General features: G+C 36.0%; 1 protein-coding gene across 1 annotated transcript; it reads left to right on the forward strand.

Annotated features, from left to right (window-relative positions):
• Positions 1–8,095: 8,095 nt before the first annotated feature.
• Positions 8,096–9,891, forward strand: LOC130748488 (CASP-like protein 4B4). Its single transcript, XM_057601716.1, has 3 exons — positions 8,096–8,566; positions 9,230–9,371; positions 9,519–9,891. Exons 1-3 carry the CDS (start codon positions 8,343–8,345, stop codon positions 9,708–9,710), a joined length of 558 nt encoding a protein of 185 aa, XP_057457699.1. The 5' UTR covers positions 8,096–8,342; the 3' UTR covers positions 9,711–9,891.
• Positions 9,892–15,658: the final 5,767 nt, after the last annotated feature.

Consider the following 15,658-nt stretch of genomic DNA (forward strand, 5'->3'; position numbering starts at 1 on the left):
AGACTGATGAATCTACAATATTTATCAGAGCTAGAGTGCAAGTGTGACTTCATTGCAGGTGCTTCAAGTGTATCTAATCCAAAACAGTTGTTTGTGACTTTTCTGCTTTAATGCTAATATTTTGGTTTGTGTGCACTTTTGCTAGTTTTTGTTAATGTTTTGTGTTATTAGATATTGTTGCTTTGGTTAGTTAGACTTGAGAGTATTTGGTAGAAACTGATATGGCAGGCCCAGCCGCCAGAAACTGCTTTATATTTGTTCCTTTAAGTTTCTTAATCGAAGGTAGTTGTAGTGTTTGGTATTATTACCTATTGGCTATCGAATAGATGCATTAGAGATTCAGATATATGATGTTTATTATGCAATCAAACAGTAATATGGCAAGCTGCATAGATGAAAGCATCAGATGCACTGGAAAAAGGAACGGAATATAAAGCAGTTTCTGGCAGTTGGGCCTGCCATATCATTTTATTACAATTTCTTCCTTATTGCGGCGGTTTAAAGCGCCGCTAAGCACCATTTTTTTAGTGATTTTTTTACCTATACCAACGGAAGTAAATTTGTAGGTAAATCTTAAAGTATTATTCTTACAGAGTATTTCCGTCACTATACACTATACCTATCCGTCGGTACAGCGAAATAAAAACCACGAATTTTTTTTCCGTCGGTATAAGTTTTTTGGGCTATACCTACGATGTTTTAACCTTTACCAACGGTTTTCTAACGTCACTATATGGCAAGTTTTTTGTAGTGAATTATATCCTCTGATTTTCCAGAAAACCACTTCGCTTCATTTCGAGTTTTCATTAGTCTGGTGCAAACTCAAATCAAGGCTGATTATCCTGGGTATTCTTGCATCCAAACTCTAAGACAAAATTCAGAGAGTGCTTGAAATACTTTAAGGAAAGTGATTTCATCACGATTAAGCCGGTTCATTTTTCTAACAATGAGAACATCCACATTACGGTGGAATTAAATCATCAAATTAATGAGAGTTATTTGCATCCACAATATTCGAATTCGCTTGCTTAAAGGAAATAAAAAATGTATCACTTAAAACAACATGATTAAATATTAGTATAAGGTTTCAATGGAACAAATTAAAATTTAAGACAATTAAGTTAATTAATTCAATTGAGATTAATTTCTATGTACCGACGGTGTAAATAAATTTTACACCGTCATTCAATCACATCCTCAATTTTGTTATCTCACAATTAATTTTGAATTTAATAATATCTAAAATAGGAAAATGGAAGGATGTGATTGAATGACCGTCGAAATTAATCTCAATTCAATTTATAGAAATTTGAACTTTTAAGCATAAAATAAAAACTTGAAAGTTGTAAATGAAGAAAAGACTACCGTATCTTAATTATACTACTTGAAGATACTAGAAATTTTAATGATAAAAAATTATTTATATCAGTTGCAGTGCAGTAAATGAAATGAAGAAAAAAGAAATTCAATCATCAGAAAAACAAAAGTCAACTAGTTAAGATAGAGAGTTTGGTGATGAGTAGAGATAACTTTGACACGCGTGAGATTTGAGAAGGTGGCGTGGGGGAATCGGTGGTGAGTCACGCATCAGTGACACGCGTAAACAGTGGCACGATTCCAGTGGAAGCAGAAGAAACAACAAGAGGAACAAAACGCTGCAATATCTTTGTATATAGCCGTTACGATAGCTTTTGTCGTAAGCGAAGTTGCGAGAAGAATAGCATCATCACCGTGGTCCACACGACAAGTCGTTTTGCTCTGCCGTCCAGCTTGGGTGGGTCCGAATAACGGTGGGCGGCCCACATCGCCAATAACACCACTCGCTTCCGTTGGAAGGTGGTGCATCATATAGCATTGGATACTGTGGGCGGGGGAGGGAAATGTTAGTAATATCAACCCAAAAAAAACTAAATTTACAAAAAAAAATTAGTAATTACTACAAAATACAAATGCTTCTTCTTAGAGTTTGAACCTTGAAGAACCTGCATCTCTAACACTTATTTCTGTTCTTAGCTCAATCAAGTGAGCTACCTCTCCCACTCCGAGAATGAAAACTTGATGCTTTTATTTTTAAGAATTATATGCATCCTAATTCTTAAATGGATCTTACAATCACCCTCACACTATCAGAGTACATTTTAGTATTTTACTACTTCCTCTCTTCCTATCATTTAAGCAATTAATTAGAAGTGTACTTTAGTCAATTTACTTCATTCAAAAAAAATAACTTAAAGTTTTGGGTGAATTAATTATTTGTTGATAAAAATATTTTATATAATTGAATTTTCTCTTTTTTATGCACTCATAAAAGTATTGATGAGGCATAGAAGTTAAGAAATGTGAGTATGAATAATGGATATAAATTAAAAATAAATTTAATGCTACTATATTTGTATTTCAATTTTAAAAAATATGAAATCGTTATTCATAATAAAAGATTGATCGAAATAAATGAGTTTCTCTTGCTCTCTAAACAATCTTGCACAACTTCTTCATTACTGTCTACTTTGCTTAGCTAAGGGAATGCTTCCTTGGCTTGATTAATTCCTCTCCCTCGATTTGATTACCTTTGATCTTTTTACCTGTCTAACAAAAATTTAGGATTAAGCTTGGAGATAGTATACGCGAGTACTTTTTTGTCTTGGAAAAGAAAAAGAAAAGTGCTAAAGATCAAGCTTGAGAAAGACTATGATTGATGGTCATTCCATTTCTTCAATTTCTTCTCGATTTTATTTAATTTTGTCTTCTTTTCATTTTTTATTATATTTGAACTTTTATAATTGAAAATGGTCAATACGTTTAAAAATATAATGATTCATGTGTTATTTACCCAAAAGTTTTTTTTATTTTATCATTGACATTAGTTTAGATTTTTATTTTAAATTACTGATTAATATGGTTTTTTGGATTTTAAAAAAAGTTAACAAAAAATTACCATTTGTAAAATAAAACAAATATTTATAATTAAGAGTTAAACAAAAATTCTGAGGCACCCGTGGCTGGTCATGGAGGTAACTGGGTGATGATTCATACGGATGGGAGCTGGCTAGCTACAAAAGTTAGATAAGATAGGAGGTGGAGGAGTCATTCGTGACACCAACGAGAGGTGGATTCTGGGTTTTCGACATCGTTAGGCACTAGTGATGACATCAAAGCGGTGCTTACAATGGTGCTCAAGGGCCTCACACATGCTTGGGAGCTTGGTAATCACCATGTGATGTGTTATGTTGATTGCCTTGAGGTATAGGAAGTTCTGACGAGCAGTGGTGATGTGTAGAGTTATTGGCATCCGGAGGAGATTTTATCAGCTCGAGCAATGTTAGCAAGAGATTGGAGTGTGTCTGTGTTTCACCTTCCCATGGAAATGAATATGGTCGTCGATGCGTTGGCAAAGATCGCTGTTAGTGAAAGTTGGGATTTGAAGGTTTGGAAGCTCCCACCATCTACAGTGGTTCCCTACTTTATCAGGATATAACTGCTTAGTTTCTGCGTTGTTATTTTCCATCTTGTAAAAAAAAGTTCCTAGATAATTAATTAGGTATTGATAATCTTTTTTTTCTAAGTTTTGGTGTTATTTTTTGTTCAACTCTTGAAAAAATTAGAATGGTAAGCTAATTTTTTAATGTTTAAGTTTTTTTTAGCCATATATCTATCAACCCGAAAGGAGAGCCAGCCATACGCACTTTTGGCCCATTTGTTTTATTTTAATTTTAAAGACTTGAAAATAATATAAATTTTGGTGGTAGAATGGTTTGGTCGTTCATCTCTAATTATCACAACGGGGCATACCATGCCTGTGGAATTATATGCCCCTTGCGGTTGTACTTCCATCCTTACTAATTAAGCCAACAAGCATATTAATTGCCATGTTGGTAATGAAACATGATATCAATCAATATATATTAGAAAAAAAGAACTTCTATCAGACAGGTTTAGTGACATATCATTCTCACGTTAATTCTTAGTGACGTGTCATTCTCACGTTAATTATTAGTGACGTGTCATTCTCACGTAAAAGATTTGCCATAATTATCTAAGATTTAAACAAACACGCATAATCACATTTATGATTAATTGACATATCAAATACAATAGACATATTTCTCGTGCGTTGAAAAAAACACTAGTAAAAATAAAATGGAGGAGAAGCATATGTTTATCTTTAAGGAAGAGAAGTGGATCTGAATTGATCAAATTTATGCTTGTGTCACCCAAGCCCAACATAAAATGAGAAAAACAAATTTTTTTAAGTTTCTGTGCTTTTTATTGATAAAAAAAAGTTTTATGTTTTATGGTTATAAAAACCGGACCGGACCGGCCGGTTCGACTGATCAGACCGGGAACCGGAAGGGTGAACGGTCCGTTACATGTGAATAACTGGCCATGAAGAAAATCGGATAAAAACTGGTGAGACCGGTTAAGAACCGATAAACCGATCAAAACCGACGGTTTTCCGGTTTGAGCCGGTTCAGTGAAAATGGCTGAAGAGTGTCACTTTGGTTTCAAAAAAAAAAAAAAATCCCTTTGCAGCACATGAACTGCGTTATAGAGTATTGACGCCGACCTTGATGTGTTGAGTTGAGGGGATGGTGATAGAGAAAGGAGGGAGAGAGAGAGAAAAGGAAGTGTGGCAGGAGCAGGAGCGTGTTTCAGAGACTGGAGGCTGCATGAAGATGGATTGGAGGTAAGAGAGAAAAAGAAAAGTATGATAATTTTAGGGTTTGGGTAGTGGGCTCAATACTTGTTTACAGCTAGGCCTTTTTTATAAAATGTTTCTATTGTTTTGCAAAAAAAAAACTAGTGTTTTGTCCATAAAAAAATAGACTATTGTAACATATTTATAAAATATACTAATGTCACGGCTAAAAAAAAAAACCTGAATGTTGTTTTATACCAAAAATAAGGATATATTGTTAGAATATGTGCTATTAGAATTATCTTTCCTACTATTTTGGCTGTGATATTATGCTGGGTATTTTTTTTAGTATGAAGTTATGGATATTTTTTTTTTCTTTTCAAAAATTCCTTATATATTCTATATTTATTTTAAAATAATATTATTTAATTTATAGCGGTAATACCGGTTGGACCACGGTTCAACTACGGTTGGACCATTGAACTGTGAACCAGTGCCCTCACCGGTTTGACTACCGGTCCGGTTTTCATAACATTTTTAACTTCTGAACTTTTTATATAAGGAAGTATATAACTTATTCAATGAAGCTAGCTCCATACCACATAGAAAAATGATTATTTTTTTTTTGAAAAAACAATCGATGCAATCTTTGTAACAAACCATGTATAACAACTATTACAACAGTTGAGAACTACAAAATTTTGATGAGGTTTTAAAACAGCATAAACAAAAAACCAGACACTCAGCTACTGTGAATTACTACGTACTCCGGAGAAATAAAAACTTTTTAATCAACTGCAACTAGGATCTCAACATCCTCTTTTGAAGTGTAGATTGTGACGATATCAGGGAGGGGAGTTTTAGGATCCTTTTCCCTTTAGGATCCCAATCAAGCGTGATCCTCACCTTGATACCAAGTACACACCCTGCCTGAGTAGCATATGTTTTTTAATGATCAAGTATTTTTTTTAGTGAGCCCGGAACACCCCCTCCATGAGGTGCTAGACCGGATTGCTCAGGGTGCAGCGTTTCATGAGAATATACACTTTGGTCTCATTCATAGGCACTGTAACTTAGTTGCGGATTAGCTTGCTTCGGCAGTGCTTAGATTTCTTTTTTGTTTTCATTCTCTGTTATCTAGCTCCCTTTGGGAAATGTCACCGTTTGTTGAGCTTGGATCTAGGGCGGGGCCTTTGCCTTGCCTCTTGAGCCGGGTTCCTAGTTTCTGTGTTTTTCGGGGCTCTGACCTCACCTTGTAACAAAAAAGAAACTTGGAATGGTCTCCGAATCATTAGAGATACTAGTTCAAAGGTTTGATGGTCGGACCATAATTGAAACGTTTTTATAATTAGCTAAATAATACTTTTAATATTATTTATTACTACAATATTTAATATAGGGCTCGTTTGACACAACGTATTAGGCATGATAGTATAAGCTTATACGATACATTATGAGTTTATCCATTGTTTGGTGATGACATCGTATTGTATAAGCTTATCCATCAAAGTCCCCTTATACGTTAAAATGACGTATTATTTAATCCATCATGTGAGTGATGGATAAGGCATGATAAGGTTATGACGTATAAGTCACCATCACCACCACCCTCAATTGCTGCCAACTTACACCACCATTGGCACCACCACCGCCACCGGTGTTGCCGCCACCACCCGATCACCACCGCCGCCGCCACCACCACCACCACCGCCGCCGCCACCACAACCACCACCCTATCGCCACCACCGGCCTACCGTCACCACTGGTGTTGCCGCCACCTCCACCACCGCCCTACTGCCACCACCGACACCACAACCACCACCATATCGCCACCACCACCATAATCGCCGCCACCACCCTATTGCCACCACCATTGCCTCCACCCTCCATCGGCGCCGCCACCCTACTGCAGCCGCCACCGCCTTACCACCACCACCACCACCCTATCATCGCCAACACCACAACCACCATCGCTGCCACCACCCGATCACCACCACCGCCGCCGCCACCACTGATGTTGTCACCACCGCCACCATGACACCACAACCACCACCATATCGCCACCACCACCATAATTGTCGCCACCACCGACACCATAACCACCACCCTATCGCCACCACCACTACCATTGCTTCCACCCTCCACCGTAGCCGCCACCCTACCGCAGGCGCTACCACCACTGCCTTACCACCACCGCTACCACCCTATCATCACCACCACCACAACCACCATCGCTGCCACCACCACCACCAATCTATCTCCACTGTCACCACCACCGGCACCAACACCAACCTACCACCACCACCACCAACCTATCACCACTTCCATCACCACCGCCACCACCGTTATAATCACCTCCATATTTGATTTTTATTATATATCATTATTCAATACTTCACTAAATATAAAATTGTATTAATTTAAACGATACGGTAAATTATACAGAGTATGACCAAACGCTGGATAGTATAAGAAAGTTATCAGGGCTTATACTATCAGGCCTAATACTATCAGGTCTTATACTATCAGGCCTTATACTATACGTCGCACCAAACGGGCCCATAATTTAGACCAATTAAATTTTATGTAATCATAAGTTCCCCAGTTCTTTTATTATGTTTTATATGGTGAGAATATATAATAAAGGTTAAAATATTTATTAAATTAGAAATAAACATTAAAAGTTCAACCCGGTTTCCATGAATGGTTCTTAATTAATTTGCACTAGTTGTAGATTTTGAGCAGTTCTGGTTAATTCTTGAATTAGCCGGTTTCTCCAACTAGTTGATCGAACTGATCAGCAATTCAGCCAACATATTATCGATCCGAGCACTCTGATTGGCTTTTCCGGTTTTAGAACACAGGTAAAAATAAGACTCGACGAGTCTTTTTATATTTTATTTTTATATTACCCGATGAGTCATTTTAACATTTAGATAAAGGGAAATGGTGGATGGAAGAAAAAAAGTATATGTCTATTTCAACTCTTAGATATAAGCAAAAGGTGTAATGAAAAAGTAAAATAATGGCATTGTTTTACATTGTAATAAAAATGTGTTATTGTTTTACTTTTACACTATTTATAAAGTAAAATAATAGTATTATAATGTGCATATCATTGTTTGTATATTAAATTCCTTTTATAGCTTCTCATTTTTATCTCCCTGACGAGCCCTTAGGCCACAAAGATTAACAAATAGCATTGTACGTCTCCTAAAAATTAAAATGAATTAACTTGCTATTTAACCAACAATAATATTTTTCTAAAAGAATTTTTTTTAATGAAATAATAATGGATCGGGATATAAGTTCTCTTGATAAAGGACAACAAACTGAACCAAAAGAGGGAACAAATAAAATTAGGAGAAAAATGTTTTTTCATAAAAATATAAGATCAACAATTTTAAAATCTCCATTTTCTTCATAGGAATGGAGTATATATGTATTTAACCCAAAATTAATAACTCTAGAATTTTATAAATGATATTGTATTAAGAATAATCAGATTCTTTTTAAAACTAGGAGGAGGCAGTAAAAAACTAAACACACACCTCAAACTTCGTGTTTATATATTTATTTCACTTTGTCTTGACTTGAGGATAGCTTTCTTCTTCTTATTCATCTTGATTTTGGGTTTTCACTTTTTCATTTTTCAAATCATTGTAATATCTAAATGTAAAAGCTTGTAGTTCAACGGGTGTCAAATATGGCAGTTTCAAAGTCAGAAATAAAGGATATAGACATGCCCCCAGAAACTAGTGAAGGCGCAGTAGTGGTGCTCCTAAGGCAGTGGGAGAGGGAAGTTTTGCTCGAGAGAGGTTTGTTGTGGTTGAGAGTAATTGCTTTTGTTTCCTCTTTCATTTCCTTCATCACCATGGCAAGCAACAAGCATGGCGGTTGGAAAGATTTCGACAAGTATGAAGAATTCAGGTAGAACCCAGAAACTCCTTAATTGCAAAGAAACAAATTATGAATATATATCAATGATTTTATATTATATTTGTAATAATTATTTAAGTGTGAACCTATTAGGAAAAACAAAGTCACACAATAGAGAAATAAATAGGAGATAATCCACAACACAAACATATAACATAAAAACTCTAAAATTGAAGAAAAATAAGGACGGTTGTTTATACAGACAACCTAAGAATAACATTATAAAAATTATTATAAAAATAAGGAGGTCTATATTCAACCACAAAAGCTAGCTCAAGAGTTGAGGTTTGCACTATCCTTATAAAGGCTATCTATGCTCTATCTCTAGCCAATGTGGGACTTCTAACACACCCACTCACGTCCAGGACTGAACAACCTGGAACGTGGGATCAACAACAACGGGTGCCCCGAATATGGGAAGTCTCCACAACAAACAACAAATGGATCTAGGATAGACTCTGATATCATATTAGAAATTAGGAGGCCTATACTCAACCACAAAAGCTAGCTCAAGAGTTGAGGTTTGCACTACCCTTATAAAGGCTATCTATACTCTATCTCTAGCCAATGTGGGACTTCTAACAAGATTAGTGGCTTTAGTCAAAATTTGATTTTGCTTATTAGGATGTTGAAATTGGAATTTTTGAATTTCAGGCATTTGCTGGCCACAGCCATTATATCTAGTTTGTACACTGGTTACCAAGTTTTTCGTCAAGTTCAAGAACTTTACACTGAAATAAACCTACTTCGACCGAGATCTGCAGTGTTGATTACTTTTTCTTTTGTTGGAGATCAGGTTTTGCATTCCTTCTTCTCTCATTGCATTCATTTTCATGGTGCTCTGTTTCTAAGCCCAACCACCTCTATAGATAGCAAAGAATCAAATTTTGTCATGAAATTTAATTTAATGATAGCATCATCAGTGATCAGTTTTTGGTTTCAGGTTATGGCATATCTCATGATGTCATCAGTATCATCCGGGATTCCAATGACAAGTGGGATGAGGAGTGTAGAAGACAATATATTCACAGATTCTTTAGCTGCAGCCATTAGCATGTCCTTTTTTGCCTTTTTGTGTCTAGCACTATCAGCCCTTATATCAGGATATAAACTATCAACTCAAATTTATAGCTAAATTTCCATAAAATTTCCCTTATAATGCGTTATCATTCCATAACTTCTATACCAAATACAGTCATGCATCCATCCATATATTTGTGTAAAGAAGAGAAATTAATTAAGAACCTCATACTTTAATTCTGTATTATTAAAATGGGCTGAGATTCAAGGTGTTGATCCTTTTTATATGTTGCTTATCTTTAATCATTCACTATTATGACTCTCTATTTTTCTACTTATTACTCAGATTTAACTAATTTCATCAGATTAAGAAAACTAGTTAAAATTAATTGACAGTTTTATATGCTTCGGATAAACTTATAAAAATAATTATGTTAGTCTTAAAAAATTACAACCATATCGAAAAACTAAAAGAATTTATAGGTGAGTAAAAACTAATTGAAAAGAGGGCAATGTTAAGGTAAACTTGGAAAATTTATTTAAGGCCCTTTGTTGTGTTTTTTAACCCACTTTTTTTAGCCACAATTATAAAGTTGTTTTACCCTTGGCAAATTTTTTTGTTTATGTTTTAGCATGAAGAACACATTCAACTATGATTAATTAATCATTGTAGAAAAATAAAAGTTATAAATTTAACGATATCTCAATAAACATTGTATAAAGTTATAAAGCCTGCAAAATAAGATTATCATATTCCTCATTTTATAAAGTCTACTTTGATATACTCTAAAAAATCAATAAAGATCTACTTGCTACCATATTCATTGGAAATAGTCATTGAATGATAGCTCAAGTGGTAAGAATTATGAAACTTGTAGGTTGGGTAGGGGGAGGTCCAGGGATCGATCCCTGGAGGGTGCAAATTATCTTTCCTATGTAACAAAAAAGATTCATTGGAATATAGTAAACCGCATTTTACAGTAAGCCTAAATATAAAGTAGCCTTAATTTCACATTTGGTCCCTCACTTATACCTTTTTCACGATTCTGGCCCCCAACAAAAATCAATTGCATTACGCATCCCCGACGAATATCTCCGTTTGCAGAATTGGTTTTTTGTCCATATTCCATCCAAAAACTAACGGAAAACTGACGTGGCTTTTTATAATAATATTTTGATTAAAAAAATTAATTTTTTTAAGTTCTTCTCTTGCTACAGTTTTGGTCCCTCTCACCCCACCACCAATCCCCCTCCCCCTCAACCACCACTCCTACACCCATGTTCCACACCATCACCATTCTTTTCTTCAACATTTTCTAGAAAAAGAATCCAAAATCTACTAGTTTGAGAATTGGCTCATTAGGGAAATCTGAAGCCCGCGGATTTTATTTAATTTGAGGCCAAATATTTAGTTTATTAGGATTTGATTTAAGGGGATTGTGATAGAGCTTATATGGATTTTATTGTAAAATAAGGATCAGTAGAATCCACTATAAATAGAGTTGCAATGTAACTCTAATTGTGTGCTAGTGTGCACTAGGTGAATGCAGAGTGCACAACAATTGGGCGGTGTGCAAGTGCCCCGCAATTAGGCAGTGTGCGAGGGTACGCAACAATTGGGCAGTTGAGAGAAACTGCTATTGCAGATGTGTGAGACAATTGGGTAGTTGAGAGAAATTTCTATTGTAAACACAATTGATTATTGATAATCAATAAAGGGAGCTATAGCTACTCTATAGCCGCAAAGGTAGGCACTATATGCCGAACTGCGTGAACAATTTTTTTTTGTGGTTTATTCGTGCTTTCCCGCTCTATCATATTGTTTGAATCCAAATGGAAAAGAAATTTTTCTAACCTAATGGATGATCTTCTTATGCAGGGATGGTGTTGTTGGGAGGTCCAGATGGAAGAGATTTATTGCATAGGAATAGAGGTTCTGGAGATCAAGATGAGAAAGATGAAAAGAATTTAAAAGGGGAATGAAAATACGTTTCGTATATGAGACAAAAAGGAAGAGACTCTTGCTGATTTTTGTAACCACAATCAAGATTACAAAAGTAACAAAGAAGACAACCTAGAATGTGATAAAACACATGAAGGTTCACATATCCATAATGCCAGAACCTCAAAGGGTCGGCCAGGAAAAATACGACTCAACGATTGGGGTTGACCCATTGTCAATGGACCACTACATCTCAGTTCCGCAGTCGGGGTTAGACACAAATTAGCCAATCATTGTCACTAATCATGGCCATCAAGCCCATCAAGGTCACTTGATAAAACACACCACGGACTAACCATCATGGTCACTAGTCATGGCCACCAAGCCCATCATGGTCACTTGGTAAGACACTTATGTTATGCAAGTCAGCTGTCTAAGCAGCTAACAGATCTGTCGTTCTCACGGTCTGAAGCCCTAATCCACGTGTCCATCTGACACATGCATACTTGCCACATCACGTCCACGACATGAATGCATGACAAACGATATATAACTTCAATATAATAAAAAATACAGCTCGCAACTTAAGCATATCATATCAGGCATGTTCATATTAACATTATGCTAGCATTTTTACATCATGATCAATCATCATCAGCACATAAATAATCAATCACATCCACAAACAAGACCTCTAGACCGAAGTGTCATTAAAAGCATGTTCGTCTATAGATCCATAACATACACAATCAAGATTTCTAGGCCGTAGCCGAAGTGCACTTACCTTGATTGAAAATCAATAGAATCCTGACCTTTGGATTTGGCAGGAAATCAGATGCTTGGAATTCCCTAATCACGCGGACAAGGTAACGTTACTCATTTAGTCAATTAAAACGATAACATACCCTAGCCCTTGATAATTTCGTGAACTCCTTCCCAAAACCTTGTAAACTCAAAACTTTCCCTTCCATAAGATCAAACTTCTTTTCTAAAACATTTTACTTTGAATATGGAAGAACACCATAAGATTACTTTGAAGAAAAACACCATTTTCACAAACGTTTCCTTAATTACTCAATCAAATGATCATTCTTTTCTAAATGTGGAAGATGAGTTTCTACCGCAACCACATAGCATACTAAGAATGACCAGCATCACCTTGATCAAGGAATGAAACAAAGCAAGAAAAACAAAATGAGAAAACGAGAGAGAGAGAGAGAGAGAGAGAGAGAGAGAGAGAGAGAGAGAGAGAGAGAGAGAGCTCACGGCTAGAAGGAAAGGCAAGGAGAGCTCAAGTGTGTGGAATGCTCATGTCCAAGAACTCTATTTACGGTAGAAGTTTGGGGACAATGAATTAAAGGGAGAATTGAATCATTTACACCTCCAAAACGCTGTGAAAATTTCAGCCATCAAAAGTCAACTAAGGGACTTCTTGCAATTATTTTCTTCTTCTATTTTTTTTGCCCAAAATCACATTTATTTCATGCTTTAATCCTGCATTAAAATGCAATTAAAACCTTCACTTTTAGAGATTTAAAAGCCCTTGATGATTTTTTTTTTGGTCGAAAAGCCCTTGATGACTTAAATGTGGGGAATTTTATTTTAAAAAAGGTTCTTACAAATTCTTTGCATTCAAACCCAAGTCCCTTTCATAAAGAAAGTCAAGGAACATGTACTAAATTGCATTAACCTTCATGTTTTCCATCTTAATGCACATTGACTTTGTGATTTCAATTTTAAAAGTTCATTTATCCTATTACCCTCCAAGAATTTCGACCAAGCCTCTTAAAAGTTTCCAAAAATATTTTCAAAATTATTTATTCAATAACCATAGGTTAAAATAATTAAATACATTTTATCATTTAAATAAAACTTATTTTATGTAAATAAAATCCTCCAAAAGGAAAAGATGGAATATTCTAAAATTCACACCCAACACCTCCCCATATGGTGTGGCCCACGAAATCTTTCCCGTCGTTGTAGATCGCCAATTCATCGCCGCTGGCGGGGCATTTTTTACCTAAAAAGTCATCATAATATCACCCTATCAATATTACAGTCAAAATGCTCATAATATCATGTACATTAATGCTCAGATATTACTAAGGCCTAATATTGCCTCTATCAAATACATGCTCTTTCAAAGGAATTATTTTCACATAAAGCACAAACAATTCACAGAAAATAATACTAAATATTATTTATTTAATCGGGTTTTATACAATAATGCTTAACTATTATTTAAATAATAAAGCCCTAATTCGGGTCTTACAATAATTATTCTCACAAGTTATTTTCTTGAAAAGGGAATTTATTTGTTTAGTCGTGGTTATTTGTTTTCTGGAAGAAAGTTATCATATTTATAAATTTTTTTTATCTCAATTGTAATATTTTCAATTAGTATTTTCTATGGAAAGAAAAAATGAGGTGATTGTGATTCATTTTGATTTTTTGTGGTACACATACTAATAATTAACAATGTAAAAGTAATTATCCTCAAATATTTTATAAAAAATGTAAGTGAAGGGTAAAAAATATTTAAAGAGTAATTAAAAAAATTACAAATGGTTAAGATACTTTTGCATTGAAATCAATGGTTAATATTAAATTCTTTCTTTAAAACCTCATGTGCAATTTATCTCTTTTATTGGATTTAAAAAAAAACCTTTTCATATATATATATATATAAATAAATGAGTACAAAAAACTAGATGATATATGCAAGAAATTTTAAAAATTTTAGAGGGGCTATGACCCTCCTATGTGTCTACTAAGATTCATCACTGGTTTTTTATTGGTACAAAATGCTTAAAGAAAAAACAAAAGGAAGACCACTAGCGCCTCATGAAAAGAGTGTCCTTGTAGTCTTCAGCCGAAAGCGAGCCAACATTAGCGGGGGATGATGCATGATCAACAACCTCTGAGATGTTTGCGCTCTCCCTTTCACCAAGAAATCTGTAACAACATTACCTTTCTTAAAGATTATGATGCAACGTCACCTGCCATGTTCTCCCTAACAGCTCCAAAATCGGGCTTATTATGGATGCATACTAATGATACTCGGGCACGCTCCGACGAAGGAGAGAGAGAACCAAAGTGCAATTGGTTTGAACCATAATATGACAGAACCCAACCTCCCAACAAAGACACAAGCCATGAAAAACCGTAAGTAGCCCAGCCTGAAGAATCTCAAAAATCCGAACAAAGCCTGAATAACTAAGAAGCCAAATGCCACAATCACTACAGATGACTCCTCCAAAGCCCGCTCTTCCCGGATTACCGAAAGAAATCCCATCAATATTTAGAGCCACCCATCCCTCATGAGGTCGACACGAACAACCCCACTGCAAGTCACGCACGTCAGAAGGCAGAGTGGAAGTGCTTCTCGTGATATCCAAAGACAACGTCTAAGCTTTCCGTACCACCCCCTGCCAAGAAACACTGGACCCTTCAAAAACCAGCGTACATCGGACGCACCAGATTCTTCAAGCAACAACCAACGTCCTTACCACAACCTGTTGAGAGAGAAGAGCAAGCCAATCGCTGAACAACACGTCGTTCAAAGCCTGAGGAAGATGAACATGCGAGGCACCATATACTTGATGGGTGAACGTGCACTCACGAAGGAGATGCTAAAAAGTCACCTTCAGCGCTCAACACAACCTGCAACACAAATCAACATTAATCCCGCGGTGAGCTAGAACATAAGCGTCTGGTAGAGCTTTGTAGCAGGCTTGCCAGAAAAATATTCTAAGCTTCTCCGACATCTCCAATTTCTAAATCCAGGCCTATGGAACTGGCTTATTAGAACCCTGGTTTTGTGACACAAGCCAACCATAGCAGGTACGAGCATAATAGCCCCCATCCACACAACAACTCCAGACACGCACATCCTCTACATCTGGAGGTAGATGAATAAGCTTCTGCTACCAAAAAGTTAGAAGTTGATCCGAGAGAGGAGTACTCAAACTTCGAACATCGCAGAGACCACCCTAAAAGGCGTCACCCTCCCTTAGCTTAGTATCCGAAATGTACACATAAGGAACTTGCAAACAAATTAAGGAGACCCCCTCCTTGACCATTCATCATACCAAAATGACAAATCGCCTCTTCCGATGCAC

Source organism: Lotus japonicus, chromosome 3 (genome assembly GCF_012489685.1).
Source record: "Lotus japonicus ecotype B-129 chromosome 3, LjGifu_v1.2".
Lineage (NCBI taxonomy): Eukaryota > Viridiplantae > Streptophyta > Magnoliopsida > Fabales > Fabaceae > Lotus > Lotus japonicus.

Coding starts and splice junctions, on each gene's coding strand:
- LOC130748488 (XM_057601716.1), top strand. CDS start 8,343: ATGGCAGTTTCAAAGTCAGAAATAAAGGATATAGACATGCCCCCAGAA. Junction 8,567..9,229: donor GACAAGTATGAAGAATTCAG/GTAGAACCCAGA, acceptor TTTGAATTTCAG/GCATTTGCTGGCCACAGCCA. Junction 9,372..9,518: donor TTTCTTTTGTTGGAGATCAG/GTTTTGCATTCC, acceptor TTTTGGTTTCAG/GTTATGGCATATCTCATGAT.